The sequence below is a fragment of the Mus caroli genome, chromosome 15, assembly GCF_900094665.2.
Source record: "Mus caroli chromosome 15, CAROLI_EIJ_v1.1, whole genome shotgun sequence".
NCBI classification, from domain to species: Eukaryota; Metazoa; Chordata; class Mammalia; order Rodentia; family Muridae; genus Mus; species Mus caroli.
In genome coordinates, this window is record NC_034584.1 from 83,498,162 (window position 1) to 83,513,235 (window position 15,074).

Here is a 15,074-nt window from a genome sequence, read left to right on the forward strand (position 1 = left end):
CAGACCTTTCCTGGGGATTCTGGGGCAAACGCGTGATAGAGGCCAGTGTGTAAAAAGCACAGGCGTCTAGATGGTAGAGTCCTTCATGGGTTGGCAGTGATACTTCCGTAAGTGGCTGGGTGGAGAAGGGCAGCTGGTGAAGACTGCAGTTCCTGTGGTGCCAAGAGACACTGCTTTATGCTCTTCCAAGCATCCTGGGCGTCCTCCATGGCTTCTTTATTTCTTGCCTGACAAGTCTTACAGCAGGCTTGTCTTGTACCTCGTCCACAGCTTGGTCTTCCCCATGTCCTCTTGCCACGGATCTGTTCTCTAGCCCGTTTCTCTGGCAAAGGAAGCTTTCTGCAGTGTATTTATAACCTGATATCCCTCCAGCCGGTCTCGGGTGGGCTCCTGTGGTCTCGGGTCCCCAGAGCAACAGCCCTGTCCTGCTTCATCTGGGTTATCTGCTTCTGCCTTTCTGTGGCATGAGTCTTTCCGTGTTCCTTATTTGCCTATCTGCCCTCTCTCTTCCTGGAGGGTCTTTCCCAGAGCTGACTACTGTAGATCCAGACCTATGGGCTTGTTGTATAAGCCTCAAGCAAGCCCACCAGTTCCTCCCACCGGAATACAGCTCATCAGTGGGCTAGCAGGTGCTCAACTCTAGTTCCCCATGGCTGGCACACTGCCTTGTGCCGGCAAGAGCATTGGCCGAGTTGTCAGGCTTCATGGACTCCCACCCCAGGTTCTGGCTGCGTGTCCCTGGGCACATAATACAAATGTTGGGATCCCAGGACTATAGTCTGCAAATATGGATATAGCCAGTAAGGACAGCTCAAGCTTAAACCTTGTTGCAGTAGTTGCAGCAGCCCCTCCTTCCAGGCTGTGTCTGGAGTATACAGTCAGCACCCAGGAAACGACCCTGTTGCGGACTGGCAGGTAGAGAGCACCTTTCTTTAGTCTGGTGTCAGCACAGACCGCTATTCCGTGCGAGGCAGGTGACTTTTTTTTTTTTTTTTTAATCTTCAGGCACAACCTACCATGCCATTGGTATTAAATTCCACCCCCTCTCTCACTGTCACGCTTCATTCCTGTCTTCTGTAACCTTGAGGTCTCTGCGAGCTCTTCCTACATAGCTTCACCTAGCACACAGACCTGTGAATGCTCAGTACATGTTCCTGTGCTGTATAGGAATGACATCAGGAGGGGGCCCAAGGGCAGCTAGGCAGACCTTAGAACACTGGTGATGACCTCAGCCGTCTTTCGTGGTGGTGCTACCCGCGGCCTTGAGCTGTCAACTGTAAATAGCCCTGTGATGGGGGCACGTAAGGTTCTGTGATGAAACTGACTCCTAAAGGCGACTTGCATGAAGCTGGGATTCAAGCCCAAGTTTGCAACACACCTAGCCTTGTTAGTCCTGAGGCGACAGAGCCAGAGGCGTAATGAGTCTCTACCACGCCTGCCTTCTACTCATTAGGACAGGCCACTTGGCTTTTTCAAGCCTTGCAGTGTAGGACTCTGCACCCGTGCCTGAAAAGACACAGGGAGGTTCTGTAGGGAACTAGTGACATCTCTAGACAAGAGGATGGGTTTCCTTTTCAGGGAAGTGTAGCTTATGAGAACTGGCTTATACCCTGGCCTGGGGTAACATTAGAGAGTAGGGGTGGACCTGGAACATGCCAGTTTTGTTACCCATCCATTCTTCCTTCTGTCTTCCAGCCCAGGCTCTCTAAATTTTAGCCTCTGGCTAGGGTACCAACTTACTAGTTTCCTGCAGGCCCATCCCCTAGAGTCTCTCCAAGGAACCAATGAGGCTGCTTTCCCAGCCCCTACCCTGGTTGGTTGTCGGTGTCAGTTCTTGCAGATACACGGGTGCACTCTCCTGTGTCCCCTCATTGATGTTGATGTTTTCCTTTTGATATGTGGAGGGGGGGGGTCCTCCTTTCTGACCACCTTTCTTCCCATCTCTGGTTACCATCAGGGTTTCTGATGACTGGCTTGTTCAACACTTTGTTTCGGAGTTGCTTCCCTTATCCTTGATGGGGAACCCCCTGATCAACCCCTAGGTCCCTCTCTGACAGTTTTAGGGGGCTGCCTGTACCCTTCTGGTGTCTTCTCATGGCCTGCTCCGTGCCCACAGGGGTTGGAGAGAGATCTTGGCTTCAGTTCAGGCAGTCAGAGTTTGGGTCCTGTTCCAGATCCTCTGTAGGAGCGGGCCTCTACACTGTGGGTGGGGTCCCTCCCAAACCCTCCATCAAAGCTCTCCCTACCTGCAACAGGACTTGGCATGGAATGTGGGTGTCCTGCTCAGAGCTCTCGCTGTTTCCCTTTCGCCTTTCCTTGGTGGGGCTGTGGCCATTCTGGGGTGGAGGATAGGACTAGCCAGTGGCGCTGGGTCCAGAGAAGCCATTCAATGGCCAGCATCCTTGCCAGACTTACCTGGCCCCTCCGTCTCCAGGGGAGGATGAGAAGCTGGCATCCCTACTGGAAGGGCGCTTCCCACGCAGCACGTCAATGCAGGACACAGTGCGTGAAGGTCGAGGCATTCCACCCCCACCGCAGACCGCCCCGCCACCCCCACCCGCGCCCTACTACTTCGACTCCGGGCCACCCCCCACCTTCTCACCGCCGCCACCACCGGGCCGGGCCTATGACACTGTGCGCTCCAGCTTCAAACCAGGCCTGGAGGCTCGTCTGGGTGCGGGGGCCGCCGGCCTGTATGATCCGGGCACGCCTCTGGGCCCGCTGCCCTACCCTGAGCGTCAGAAGCGTGCGCGCTCCATGATCATACTGCAGGACTCTGCGCCAGAAGTGGGTGATGTCCCCCGGCCTGCGCCTGCCGCCACACCGCCTGAGCGCCCCAAGCGCCGGCCTCGGCCGTCAGGCCCTGATAGTCCCTATGCCAACCTGGGCGCCTTCAGTGCCAGCCTCTTCGCTCCGTCGAAACCACAGCGCCGCAAGAGCCCGCTGGTGAAGCAGCTTCAGGTGGAGGACGCTCAGGAGCGCGCGGCCCTGGCCGTGGGTAGCCCGGGACCAGTGGGCGGAAGCTTTGCGCGAGAACCCTCTCCAACGCACCGGGGGCCCCGGCCAGGCGGCCTTGACTACAGCTCTGGAGAAGGCCTTGGCCTTACCTTCGGCGGCCCCAGCCCTGGCCCAGTCAAGGAGCGGCGCCTGGAGGAGCGACGCCGTTCCACTGTGTTCCTCTCTGTGGGTGCCATCGAGGGCAGCCCTCCCAGCGCGGATCTGCCATCCCTACAACCCTCCCGCTCCATTGATGAGCGCCTCCTGGGGACAGGCGCCACCACTGGCCGCGATTTGCTACTCCCCTCCCCTGTCTCTGCTCTGAAGCCATTGGTCGGTGGTCCCAGCCTTGGGCCCTCAGGCTCCACCTTCATCCACCCTCTCACTGGCAAACCCTTGGATCCTAGCTCACCCTTAGCTCTTGCTCTGGCTGCCCGAGAGCGGGCTCTGGCCTCGCAAACACCTTCCCGGTCCCCCACACCTGTGCACAGCCCCGATGCTGACCGCCCTGGACCCCTCTTTGTGGATGTGCAAACTCGAGACTCTGAGAGAGGACCGTTGGCTTCCCCAGCCTTCTCCCCTCGGAGTCCAGCCTGGATTCCAGTGCCTGCTCGGAGAGAGGCAGAGAAGCCCCCTCGGGAAGAGCGGAAGTCACCAGAGGACAAGAAATCCATGATCCTCAGCGTCTTGGACACATCCTTGCAACGGCCAGCTGGCCTCATTGTTGTGCATGCCACCAGCAATGGGCAGGAGCCCAGCAGGCTGGGGGCTGAAGAGGAGCGCCCCGGTACTCCGGAGCTGGCCCCAGCCCCCATGCAGGCAGCAGCTGTGGCAGAGCCCATGCCAAGCCCCCGGGCCCAGCCCCCTGGCAGCATCCCAGCAGATCCCGGGCCAGGTCAAGGCAGCTCAGAGGAGGAGCCAGAGCTGGTATTTGCTGTGAACCTGCCACCTGCTCAGCTGTCCTCCAGCGATGAGGAGACCAGAGAGGAGCTGGCCCGTATTGGGCTAGTGCCACCCCCTGAAGAGTTTGCCAATGGGATCCTGCTGACCACCCCGCCCCCAGGGCCGGGCCCCTTGCCCACCACGGTACCCAGCCCGGCCTCAGGGAAGCCCAGCAGCGAGCTGCCCCCTGCCCCTGAGTCTGCAGCTGACTCTGGAGTAGAGGAGGCTGACACTCGAAGCTCCAGTGACCCCCACCTGGAGACCACAAGCACCATTTCCACAGTGTCCAGCATGTCCACCCTGAGCTCGGAGAGTGGGGAACTCACGGACACCCACACCTCCTTTGCCGATGGACACACTTTTCTACTCGAGAAGCCACCAGTGCCTCCCAAGCCCAAGCTCAAGTCCCCGCTGGGGAAGGGGCCGGTGACCTTCAGGGACCCGCTGCTGAAGCAATCCTCGGACAGTGAGCTCATGGCCCAGCAGCACCACGCTGCCTCTACTGGGTTGGCTTCTGCTGCTGGGCCCGCCCGCCCTCGCTACCTCTTCCAGAGAAGGTCCAAGCTGTGGGGGGACCCCGTGGAGAGTCGGGGGCTCCCTGGGCCTGAAGATGACAAACCAACTGTGATCAGTGAGCTCAGCTCCCGTCTGCAGCAGCTGAATAAAGACACGCGCTCCTTGGGGGAGGAACCAGTTGGTGGCCTGGGCAGCCTGCTGGACCCTGCTAAGAAGTCACCCATTGCAGCAGCTCGGTGAGCAGGGTGATGTGGGGAGGGGCCTGTCCTCCTGTCTTCTGTTCCTTTCATTCATTACAGGCTTCCCGCTGTCTTTCCTCATTCTGTCCCATCTCTCATCTGTCCATGGCATGGGTTCTCCCTGTCCACCTTTTTATCTTTGGTTTTGCTTTGCAGTCTGAAATAGATGGCTCTTTTAGTACAGCTGCTCTGTGGACACCTTCTGGTGCAGGCAGTGGTGGGCCTGGGTATCTGTGAGACCCAGGGATGTTGTGAGACCTCCCAGGACCTGCTGGAGGCGGTGCTGCGGGCTTGCAACTTTGTATTCCAGCTTCTAACTCCAGCTGTTTTTGCCTTAGCTGAGAATCTTCTCACCTTGTACTCTGGAGCCCCTGCTCTGTCTTGGCAGCTGTCTGACCCTGAGTCTACTGCCCCGTGGCTACATTTTGGTTCTCTTTCTGATAGTATGACTGCCCCATATGGCTGGTGTCCTGGAGCACCCCCCTCCCTTGATTCTTTTTCAGGAACCAGAGTACATTGGTTCCTTTCCTTTAGGGACTTGATACAAATTTCTTACCTTCTGCCCTAGAAACGCTTTTTTCTGTGTTGTGGCACCTCCTAGGGCCCTTCAACACAGAATCCTGGATTTGCGTTATAAAGCTCCATCAGGAAGAGCTGGAAATCACACCATCTCTCTCACCTACTTTTTCCTTCTTGTCATGTTTGCCCCATCCCCACGCCCGCGGTGATGGAGAAGTGGGAGGTGACGAAGGAGGTCTGGGTGCTACTAAGGTTGTTAGACTTTGTAGGCAGAAGGTGGCAGAGCCTTGGGTTGATCCCTCAAGCCCTTTCTTGGCAACCTTCCCCAGGGCTCCCATGTGGATTGCATGGGTGCTGGAGAGAGCCGACCAGTTTGTGGCCAGCCTCCTGTCTGTGTTTCTCTAGCTGCTCCTGCCTCTGCCCCGCGGTTCTCTTATTCTGGGTTTGGGTGGGGTACCTACCACTCCTGATTCCCTACTCCTTGGTTCCTAGACACTGTTCACTGTCAGTTGTGGAAGACAGAGTTCACTGAGTAGTGAGCAGTGCACAGCTTAAGGAAGGGCTTCAGGTCTTACTCAGAGGGCCTGCTCGTTTTACAGTCTTCCAGTTTAGGGTCTAGTAGGTGAACAGGAGCTTGGGAAGCTCACATTGCTCTCTGAGAGGTTCAGAGACAGGGACATTCCTGTCCTCGCGACCCGTTCTTAGACTTTCTCCCTTTTTGGCCTCTTCCATCTCTTAAGTCTGAATGCCCTTTTTCATACATTAAGCCAATGAACGGAGGAGGCTGGGTGCAAGTGCTCTGTCCTAAGGCGAAGTTCATGGAAGGAAGCACAGATGGGCAAAGATCTCTTGGGCATCTAGTAGCACCTTTTGGTAACACTCCATCTGTGCTCAGTGATTTCAGGGTGGTTTGCAGAGGTAGACCTTTGCTGTGTAGCACACTTACATATCTTTTGTATATGAGTGATATATTTTATCATGTTCATCAGTCATTTTAACTTCACTGAAGCACCTTGCACCCTGCTCTTCCATTTGCCTCTGTATTCTATTCTGTTCCCACTCACTTTTCTTCCCCATTTTGGATTTTTTTTTTTTTGGTTTTGGAGACAGGGTCTTGCTATGCAGTCTAAGCTGGCTTTGATCCTCCTACCTGTCCCCACAGTGTGAGCTGTCACATCCTCGTATCTGGATGAAACAATGGCCATCTGGAGTGTGTCCTGCCGCCTACCACAGTGCTTTCGTTTCTGGCTGCAGGCCTGGGGCACTTGTGGCTCTGTGTACAGCTAGCTTATTTCAGACCTGGTCTTTTGTCTGGTCTTTGTGGACACCCTTACTTTGATGTCTGTAGGGGCTGTGCCTCAGCTCTGGCTTTGTAGCCAGTGGGGGCTGGAATCTAGCATTCGGGTCTTACTTTGGCATACAGATCACCAATGAGCCTTTCCCTTAGAGAAGTGTCCAAAGCGTGTGAAGTTCTGATATCTAGGTGTGACTGCGTCCTTCTCAGGACCTGTCCTGCTTTGGCAGAGGACACACCCTTGAACCACATCTTTGGTCTGTGCATGGTTCTTGAGCCTTACCCACCAGGCTCATTTCTCTCCTCTTGATGGAGGGAGTCCACCAAGGACATGACCCTCTTCGTTCATCATCTCTGAAGATGCCTCAGGCCAGGAAGGGATGCCTTCTAGCCACAGGTGCCCTGCAGCCTGAACTTTTTGTAGACAAGTTAAACTTGCCGTTTCACAGGAAAAGCTCAGTAACTTGGAGATCGGCTCCTTTGCACAGGGCCCATTGTTGGGTTTTGGGTTGAGGCTGGAAGGTAACATTGTTGTTGGTGCTACTGCTGAGGTCTGTGATCTCGCCTGTCTCTCACTTCAGCTTGCAGGTCTGCCCCCTGCTGATCAGATCCCTGTCTACTGAGAGCCCTGGGCTGCATCTTACTTGTTCATCTTTTAGAGCCCGGCCTTGGGCTCCACACCTGGTCGTGGAGCTCTGCCTGTCTGTCAGTTGAGAGACCTGCGCCTGTCTCCCGTTCCCCTTGTCTTCTGGGTCTCATGTTTGGACTTGAATCTTACACGTGGTTTGAAGCCTACCACAGGGCTGTTTTGCTTTGGCTTTCAGGGTCTTTGGGGTGTGTGTGTGTCGAACTCAAGGCCCTGAGCATACTAAGCAAATAGTCAACCACTGAGTTACATCTGCTTTGTTTTATTGAGATGTGAGACCTTTCTTTCCTTACATTTGTTGTATGTGTGCGTGTGTGCGTGTGTGCATGTGTGTGTGTGTGCATTATACACGCTTTATGGTGTGTATGTGGAAGTCAGAGAACCTGTGGGAGTCAGTACTCTTCTTTGCATTTTGTGGGTCCTGGGGATTGAACTCAGGCCGCCAGGCTTGACTGCAAGTGCCTTCACCGACTGAGCCATCTCACCAACCCGAGAGGTTTTCCATAGAGCTTAGGCTAGCATTGAACTCACTGTGTGGCTCAGCTTGGCCTTCAGCTTAAAATAAACCCTCCTGCCTTTGCCTCCTAAGTGCTGATATCACAGGTGTATACAGGCATGCCAGCTGACTCAGTCTTGTACCTGATCGTCACATTTCTTTTCTTTTTTCTTTTTCTTTCTTTTTTTTTTTTAAAGGTAAAATGACTTTGGAAGTATTTGCTACAATACTTTACAGAGCCTTTAATTTTTTAAAAAATTTTTTTATTACATGCTTGTGTGTGGGTGGTCAAAGTGCCCTGTTCTTTAGACCTATTGAGGTCACTGCTGAGATTTCACAGGAGACCTACTTTCCAATCAGACTGCTCCACAGAGCCCTGTCCTGTTTGTTTTCAGTCCTGCCTGCATGTTAAGGGGATGGACAGAGCCTACGTTCTGGGAAAGTCATACATGAAGGTCCCCAGTTGACCCCAGGAGACTGAGGACAGGATGCATTGTGTCCCTGCAGAGCAGTTGCATGAAGTCATAGGCAGATGCATTCGCTAAAGCCCCAAACTCTGCTAGGGAACAGAAAGAGACCATAGAAGAGGAGACGTAGGAACACCCGGCATATCAGTGTTGAACGGGGCCGGGCAGTGAGGAGTGAGGCCGAGGCAGCAGGAGGGACACACGCAGAAGCCGCCGAGCCCTGCCTGTTCCTACTGAGAACTGTCCTGTAATGAGGCCTCTGAGTTGCCAAGGGCCATAGGCCTAGGTCTGACCCACATGAGTGCAAAGGTGGGGATCGTGACATAGAAGCCAGGCCAGAGTACGAAGGAACCTTTTCTTGACTGTTGGTACCAGTGGGCTGACGGAGGTAAGGCAATCCCAGGACGGTTTTTGTAGGGCAACAGTTTGTTTGTTTGTTTTTTGTTTTTTGTTTTTTGTCAATGTGACTTATATTCCTGAGTTTGTGCCAGGCTTTGGGAGTCAAGGAAAGCCACTGAGAAGGAAGTGAAGGGCCGGGATGTTGCTCAGTGGTTAGAGGGCTTGCCTGGTGTGCATGAGGCCTGGGCTTTGTCCCTAGCAGAGAAAAAGGGAGAGGGGGAGGGGGGAGAAGAAGGAAGAGAAGAGAAGGGAGAGAAAGGAGGAAGGGAGGGAAGATGGTGAAAGACCCTGAAACTCTGAGGGTCCTGGACTCAGGTGATGAGGAAGACCTGGGTTAATGGGAGGAATTGGTGGCATTCCCCAAAGCTGAAAAGGTAGAAGAGCCACAGTCCTCTCGTGGGTGCTGCTCACTGAGGCAGGGTTGGATATCCTGCATGTTAAAAAGTGTTAGGAGAGCCCAGTGGAAACCTTGAGCTCAGAATACACCGATAGGCCCTCACGCACGGCATTCCTGGGCTTGTTAGTCACAGCAGACAGTGGGTAGACGACATAGGCTGAGACCACGCAGACCACAAAAGACTGCAGTGGGCTGGAGAAGCTATCCAGGAGGTAGGATGCTGAGGGAAGGGCTCCTCCAAAGAAACAGGTCATCCCAGGGGACCCCTGCGTCCAGCCTTGGTGACTGCCAGGAACAAAGGCCGGTTCTCAGTGGCTCCCAGTTCCTGGGGCAAGATTGAGTGTCTTAGAGGGTGTGCCAGCCAGAGGCACTTTGGAGGGTAGTGGATGCTGGGAGGTGACCTTGCTGTGGATGTAGCCTGAGCAGAATGTGATTGGCCAGTCAGCTAATGGGTGGCAGTAGCCAGAGATGGGTATGCAGAGGTGCGTAGACATGTTAGAATCAGATTTGCACCCTGCTGGGGTTTCTGCCCCGGGGACAATGTGGGTTGAGCTCATCCCCAAGATGGGGGCGGGGAACAGACACTGATACCTTGGCCACTCCTTCCTGTGCATACCCTTCCTTGGGCTTTTCCCCTAGGCCTTCCCAACATCAGCAATACTGGTGGAGTTTTTGAGGTATATGACTGGCTCTCTCTCCACTTCCAGTCTCCTGGGCACCTTTGAGGCTAGGTTGCCCTCAGCCCAGGCCTCCAGGTCACCCTGCCAGGCAGGCAGCTATGGCTACTTGTCCTAGCTTAGGCCTTTTGGACCCCAGAACCTCCCCACTGCACTGTCTTATGGCTGTTTTGTACCCTCCAGTTCAGCAGTAGGCTGCGGAAACCTTACCTTTGGGGCAGGTCTTGCCTAGACGTTTGTTCAGTGATACAGATGCCCATGCTCGGGCCAGCATGGATTCAGGGGGGAGAGCAGCGAAGGTGACATTGCCTGGCCTTGTTGGGCTCAGTAGGTGGTCAGAGTCTGACCTCACAACTGGGCTTCCAGCACCGCCTCACCTCTGCTGCCCACTGCACTTTGCCCCAAAGCCAGGATGGCTCCCCGAGGCCAGGTTCCATGGGACTGAAAGTTTCTTCCGGAGGCTTTGCCTGCCTGTTCCCTTGTAGAGCCCTCAGATGTTCCTGGAATCTTTGTGTTGGTGGCACTGGTTTGGCTTGTTCGAGCGGCTCTGCCCTGGGTCTGAGCAGTTGGGGGGAAGCCGTAGGGATGGATGGCTGAGGAGAAAGCTGCTGCGAGTGATCGAAATGAGGTCTCTAGGGAAGGACTGATCTTGCCCGGTGCAGGGGAAAAGTTGAAAGATGCTTCAGGGAGCATGCTTGCTAGCTTGCTCTTCTCCGTGACGGATTTCACCTCACAGCAACAGCTTGAGGAAGAAGGGTGTACTGTGGTTCCTAGTTTCAGAGATTTCAGTCTCCGTGGTGGCTTGGCCCCCATTGCTGTTGAGACAGTCACAATAGGGAAGGCTCAGTGAATCACTTCCTGGCAGCCAGGAAGCAAGAAGGGAAAAGGGGGCAGGAATAAGACCATGACTTCATAAGTCATGAAGTCATTGATGTATTGTTGTGATCATTATTTTGGGGGGTGGGGCATTAGGGACAAAGTCTCAACATGTAACCTTGGCTGGCCTGGAGCTTGCTTTGTAGACCAGGCTGGCCTCGAACTCAGAGATCTGCCTGCCTCTGCCTCCTGAGTGCTGGGATTAGAGGTGTGTGCCACCGCCACACCCAACCCCAGTCAGTGTATTCATTCATAGATTAGGGCAGCCCTCTCATGATCCAGTTACCTCTCAGTGATCCACCACCTTCAGAGTGCAGACCTTTTAGGGGGAATATTGCAGAGCCAAGCTATGCAGCAAGGAGAGGGACACGTTGAGGGGACTCCTGCTGGTGTGGGGTTCTGGGCCAGGTGGGTAGAAACTTAGGCCATCCTAAGCTAGAGGACGTTATGGGGGTGAGATGGCCACTGGAGAGAAGTCGGTCAAACGTTAGAGTGACTATCAGGCTGCAAGGCACTGCTAAGCAACACTGCACCTTATGCTGGAGGGAGCCAGCGAGGCCACTCCGGAGCAGGCAAACCAGATGCCTTCTGTCCAAGCTGTCCTGGGTATTTTCGTTCCCCAGTACCTCTGCAGTAGACGGGCCTTTCCTTCTGAGTTCCGACCTCCATAGAGCGTCCCACAGGGGTCCCTGAACCTGGCTGCCCATTGTGTGGTTGTGACTGAAGGCATTGTGGGCCTGGCCTGCTAACACTCTCTCTCATTGCTCTCTCCTGCCCATCTATCTGCATGTGGCTGCTCTGTCTAGCTGCGCGGTGGTCCCGAGTGCCGGCTGTGTAAGTGAGCATGCCCATCCCATGCCTCTCGCAGTCCACATGCTGTGCCTGGCTGCGCCCCCTGGCTGCTCTGCATGGCTGTGTGGGGCTCTGGTGCTACTGACAGCTACTGAGGCTATCCTTGGACACAGTGAGGGGTCGACAGGGGGTGTGGGGGAGGGCTATGGGAGTAGGCTTCCGGTAGAGCAGCTGCACTTCCGGTAGAGCAGCCGCCTCGGGCTGGCCTCCCCTCCAGCCAGGCAGGCTGGGGCAGGGCTGGAAGTCCAGGATCCTGGCAGGTGAGGCTGGGAAGAGAGGTACCATCTATCTGCCTTGTGTGTCTGCCTGTGTGCTACTGCGTTCCTGTGAGCACCGCTGCATGTCCACAGCACATGTAGTCTCCATTGCTGCTGTGGTGTGCTCTTCTGTGCAGGGAGACTCTCTTCCTGTTACCGTGTGCTGTTGCCTCGCACCTCCTGTGGGTGTGAGCCCCGCCTGGTGTTTGTCTTCCGTGTTCATGGACCTGTCACGTCTTGTGCCACTGCCAGCCTTTACCATGACTCCGCCGTGCCCGAAACTGGCCTGGGTTGCTCTGGGTCTCTTCAGGCTTGAGAACAGAGCACTATGCGGGGAGTGGTGAAGATATTGTTCAAATTTTATAGTCCAGAGCATCTGTGGATGGAACCCACACCCAGAGGCTGTGTTAGAGGCTGGCAGGGTGGGGCAAGCAGCTTCTGTCCATGAGAAACGTTTCCTTTGGTGAACTGCCCTTGGGGCCTCCATGGAGCGCAGTGTGTGGGGACAGTCTTACTCTTTAGAATCCAGTCAGTTTGAGAATCCCCCAGAGCAAGGCACTGGTCCTGACCCAAGATGTTTGTGTTTTCAAAAAGAATGACCACAGGATATTCCTCCAGCCCTAGACCTCCTGGCTCTGCTGCCCTCTCTGTCCACTCCGACTTTATTTTCCATCCCTCACCTGGCCCTCACCCACTCTCCCTCCGCAGGCTCTTCAGCAGCCTCGGTGAGCTGAGCACCATCTCAGCGCAGCGCAGCCCGGGGGGCCCGGGCGGAGGGGCCTCCTACTCGGTGCGGCCCAGCGGCCGGTACCCCGTGGCGAGACGAGCCCCGAGCCCAGTGAAACCCGCATCGCTGGAGCGGGTGGAGGGGCTGGGGGCGGGCGTGGGAGGCGCGGGGCGGCCCTTCGGCCTCACGCCTCCCACCATCCTCAAGTCGTCCAGCCTCTCCATCCCGCACGAACCCAAGGAAGTGCGCTTCGTGGTGCGAAGTGTGAGTGCGCGCAGCCGCTCCCCCTCACCATCTCCGCTGCCCTCGCCTTCTCCCGGCTCTGGCCCCAGTGCCGGCCCGCGTCGGCCATTTCAACAGAAGCCCCTGCAGCTCTGGAGCAAGTTCGATGTGGGCGACTGGTTGGAGAGCATCCACTTAGGCGAGCACCGAGACCGCTTCGAGGACCATGAGATCGAAGGCGCACACCTGCCTGCGCTTACCAAGGAAGACTTCGTGGAGCTGGGCGTCACACGCGTTGGCCACCGCATGAACATCGAGCGTGCGCTCAGGCAGCTGGATGGCAGCTGACGCCCCTCTCACTCTCCTGTTCCTGCTGCGCCCTGCCGGCAGGGCCCCCACCCCTACTCCAGGCCGCAGGCTCGGCTCGCCCCCTACCACGGCGCCCGGGCCAGGAATGTTGCATGAATCGTCCTGTTTGCTGTTGCTTGGAGACTTGCCCTGTACATTGCTTAGTGCCCTCCCCTGCCGCTGAACCCCACCCAGCACACAGTAAGGGCGCGGACCAAGGGGGCTGGGTGGAAGGGGGTGGGGGCAGGGTGCTCTGGCCTGACCACCTCCTCCATAGCTCCTGGTGGCCAATCTTCCAGAGGGGGAACCTAGCCCAGCATGCGAGGTCAGGACACGCCTTGGTGACTCGGGGGGAGGGGGGAGACATTGGGGTTCTCGATAGGGGCCAAGGAGCCCCCTGTTTTACATATTTTAATCCACTCTATATTTGGAACGAGAAAAGGAACAAATATCTCTGTCCGTAATAGTTCCCGCCCTCTTCCCCTCTAGTCCTCTCGCTGGTCCCGCCACAGCTGCCCAGTCTTCCATCTCCGGCCCCTCACTGCCACCCCATACAGGGCAGGGGACACTCCAGCTGGCCTGGGGTTAGCCAGGGTCCTGGCAGCCCACCCTGGGGACCCCGGCTCAGCCCCCCTTCCCTCGCTGAGCTATAGTATGCCCCACCCACCCTTTAGGTGCTGCTCAGGGGGACGGGTGGCAGGCATTGCCTGCTGGGCACTAGCAGGGCCAGGTGGCCTGGGAGATTATTGCCCTGGGGCTGGGCCCCGGTAACCCAAACCCCAGCCATCATCTTCACAGGGTCTCTCCCACAGGAGGGGTCTAACCTTTCCCACTTCTTGGGCAACTACAGCAGAGAAGCCTCCCTGCCTTGCACCCCAAAGACTCCCCAATTCCTGCCCTGTGTGTGTGTGTGCGCGCGCCACATATGTGTGTGCACGCCTGTGTGCTTGTGAAAACTGGGTGTGGCTGAGCGCATGGGTGCCCTGTGTGTGCTTGACTGTGCAGTGGTCCCCAGGGACTGTTCTGGATGGGAGGGAGGTGGCGGCAGAAGCTTGCACAGGGTGCATGCATGGGTGTGTGCCCGGGAAGGGGCCCTGTCCTGCTGGTGGGTCCTGCTGTTTTCTCAGCCTGTCCTCCCCACCCCCCGAACCTCACCCAGCTTAAGCAGGGATTCTTAGTGAATCCTTTCAGCTTCGGGAGGCCTCAAGGGCTCCCCTGCAGGCAGTACCCCTTCGGGCTTCTAAGGGAATTGTGGGGACCACTAAAATCAGGCCACAACAGCCCTTGGAGAGAGGCAAAGACTCCTGAGGGTCCCCTGGCCCCCTTACTGTGACTCCTCACACTCAGCAATGACCTGTGGGGTGGGGGGCCCTGGGGCATTTTTAAACATCGGGTTTGGAGTCTGGACTAAGCTCCATCCACGTCACTCACAAGTTTCTGTTTCTATTTCTAGCTTTTTTTAATAAAAAATAAATAAATAAATAAATATATAAATATATATATATATATATATATATAAAAGACAGAAAACAGGTGTTTTCATGGCCCAGGGGCTTGGCACGCCGGTCTGTGCCCATCCGCCCCACCCTGGCCCATCGGCCCCATTCCCTAGACACAGAGTCACACCCACTAACCCTCTCACCAACAGAGCAGGTCACACACACAGCAGCAGTCACTGTAACAGACTGCCACATACACAGTCTCACATTTACCTGTGGGTTTTTGGTTCTGTTCAATTTGGGTTTTTAACTTTACAGGGTCAGTTCTGCTTCTCCCCCCCCTTTTGTATGGAGTTCCATCTGGGGGGCTTTCAACCCCCTGCTCCAGTCCTGAGGCCTCCTGACCCTGACGTTGTGATACACCCCACAGAGATCTATGTTTCTTATATTATTATTATTAATAATAATTATTATAATATTATGTAATAAATTTATAAGAAATGAAATCATGTCTCAGTTTGTGCTTGCTTAGGGTTAGGGAGTAGGAGCTATTCCTCAGACAAGTACCTCAGACAAGTACCACAGATCCACAGCCTTGGCTCCGTGTGCCTTTAGACTCCGCAGTGTCTTCGGAGCATGCCTTTCTAAACCTTCTTGCTACACTGACCTCCTTCAGTTTGCTAGACCCTGGCTTGGGCTTTCTGCAGACTTTTTAGTACCACACTTTTTTTTTAAAAAATTATTTTTAATGTCTAACTATGTCT

At 55.5% G+C, this 15,074-nt stretch overlaps 1 protein-coding gene across 2 annotated transcripts in view; it reads left to right on the forward strand.

The window, feature by feature from the left end:
• The window catches only part of Shank3 (SH3 and multiple ankyrin repeat domains 3), a 60,383-nt gene extending 45,572 nt beyond the window's left edge, over positions 1-14,811 (forward strand). Inside the window, exons 21-22 of one of the 2 annotated variants that reach the window (XM_021183555.2) lie at positions 2,435-4,691; positions 12,283-14,811. In XM_021183555.2, coding sequence (XP_021039214.1) covers positions 2,435-4,691; positions 12,283-12,871 — 2,846 coding nt within the window. In that variant the 3' untranslated portion in view covers positions 12,872-14,811. The remainder of the gene's footprint in view (positions 1-2,434; positions 4,692-12,282) is intronic. The other variant, XM_029469607.1, reaches the window with a different exon arrangement.
• The last annotated feature ends 263 nt before the right edge of the window (positions 14,812-15,074 follow it).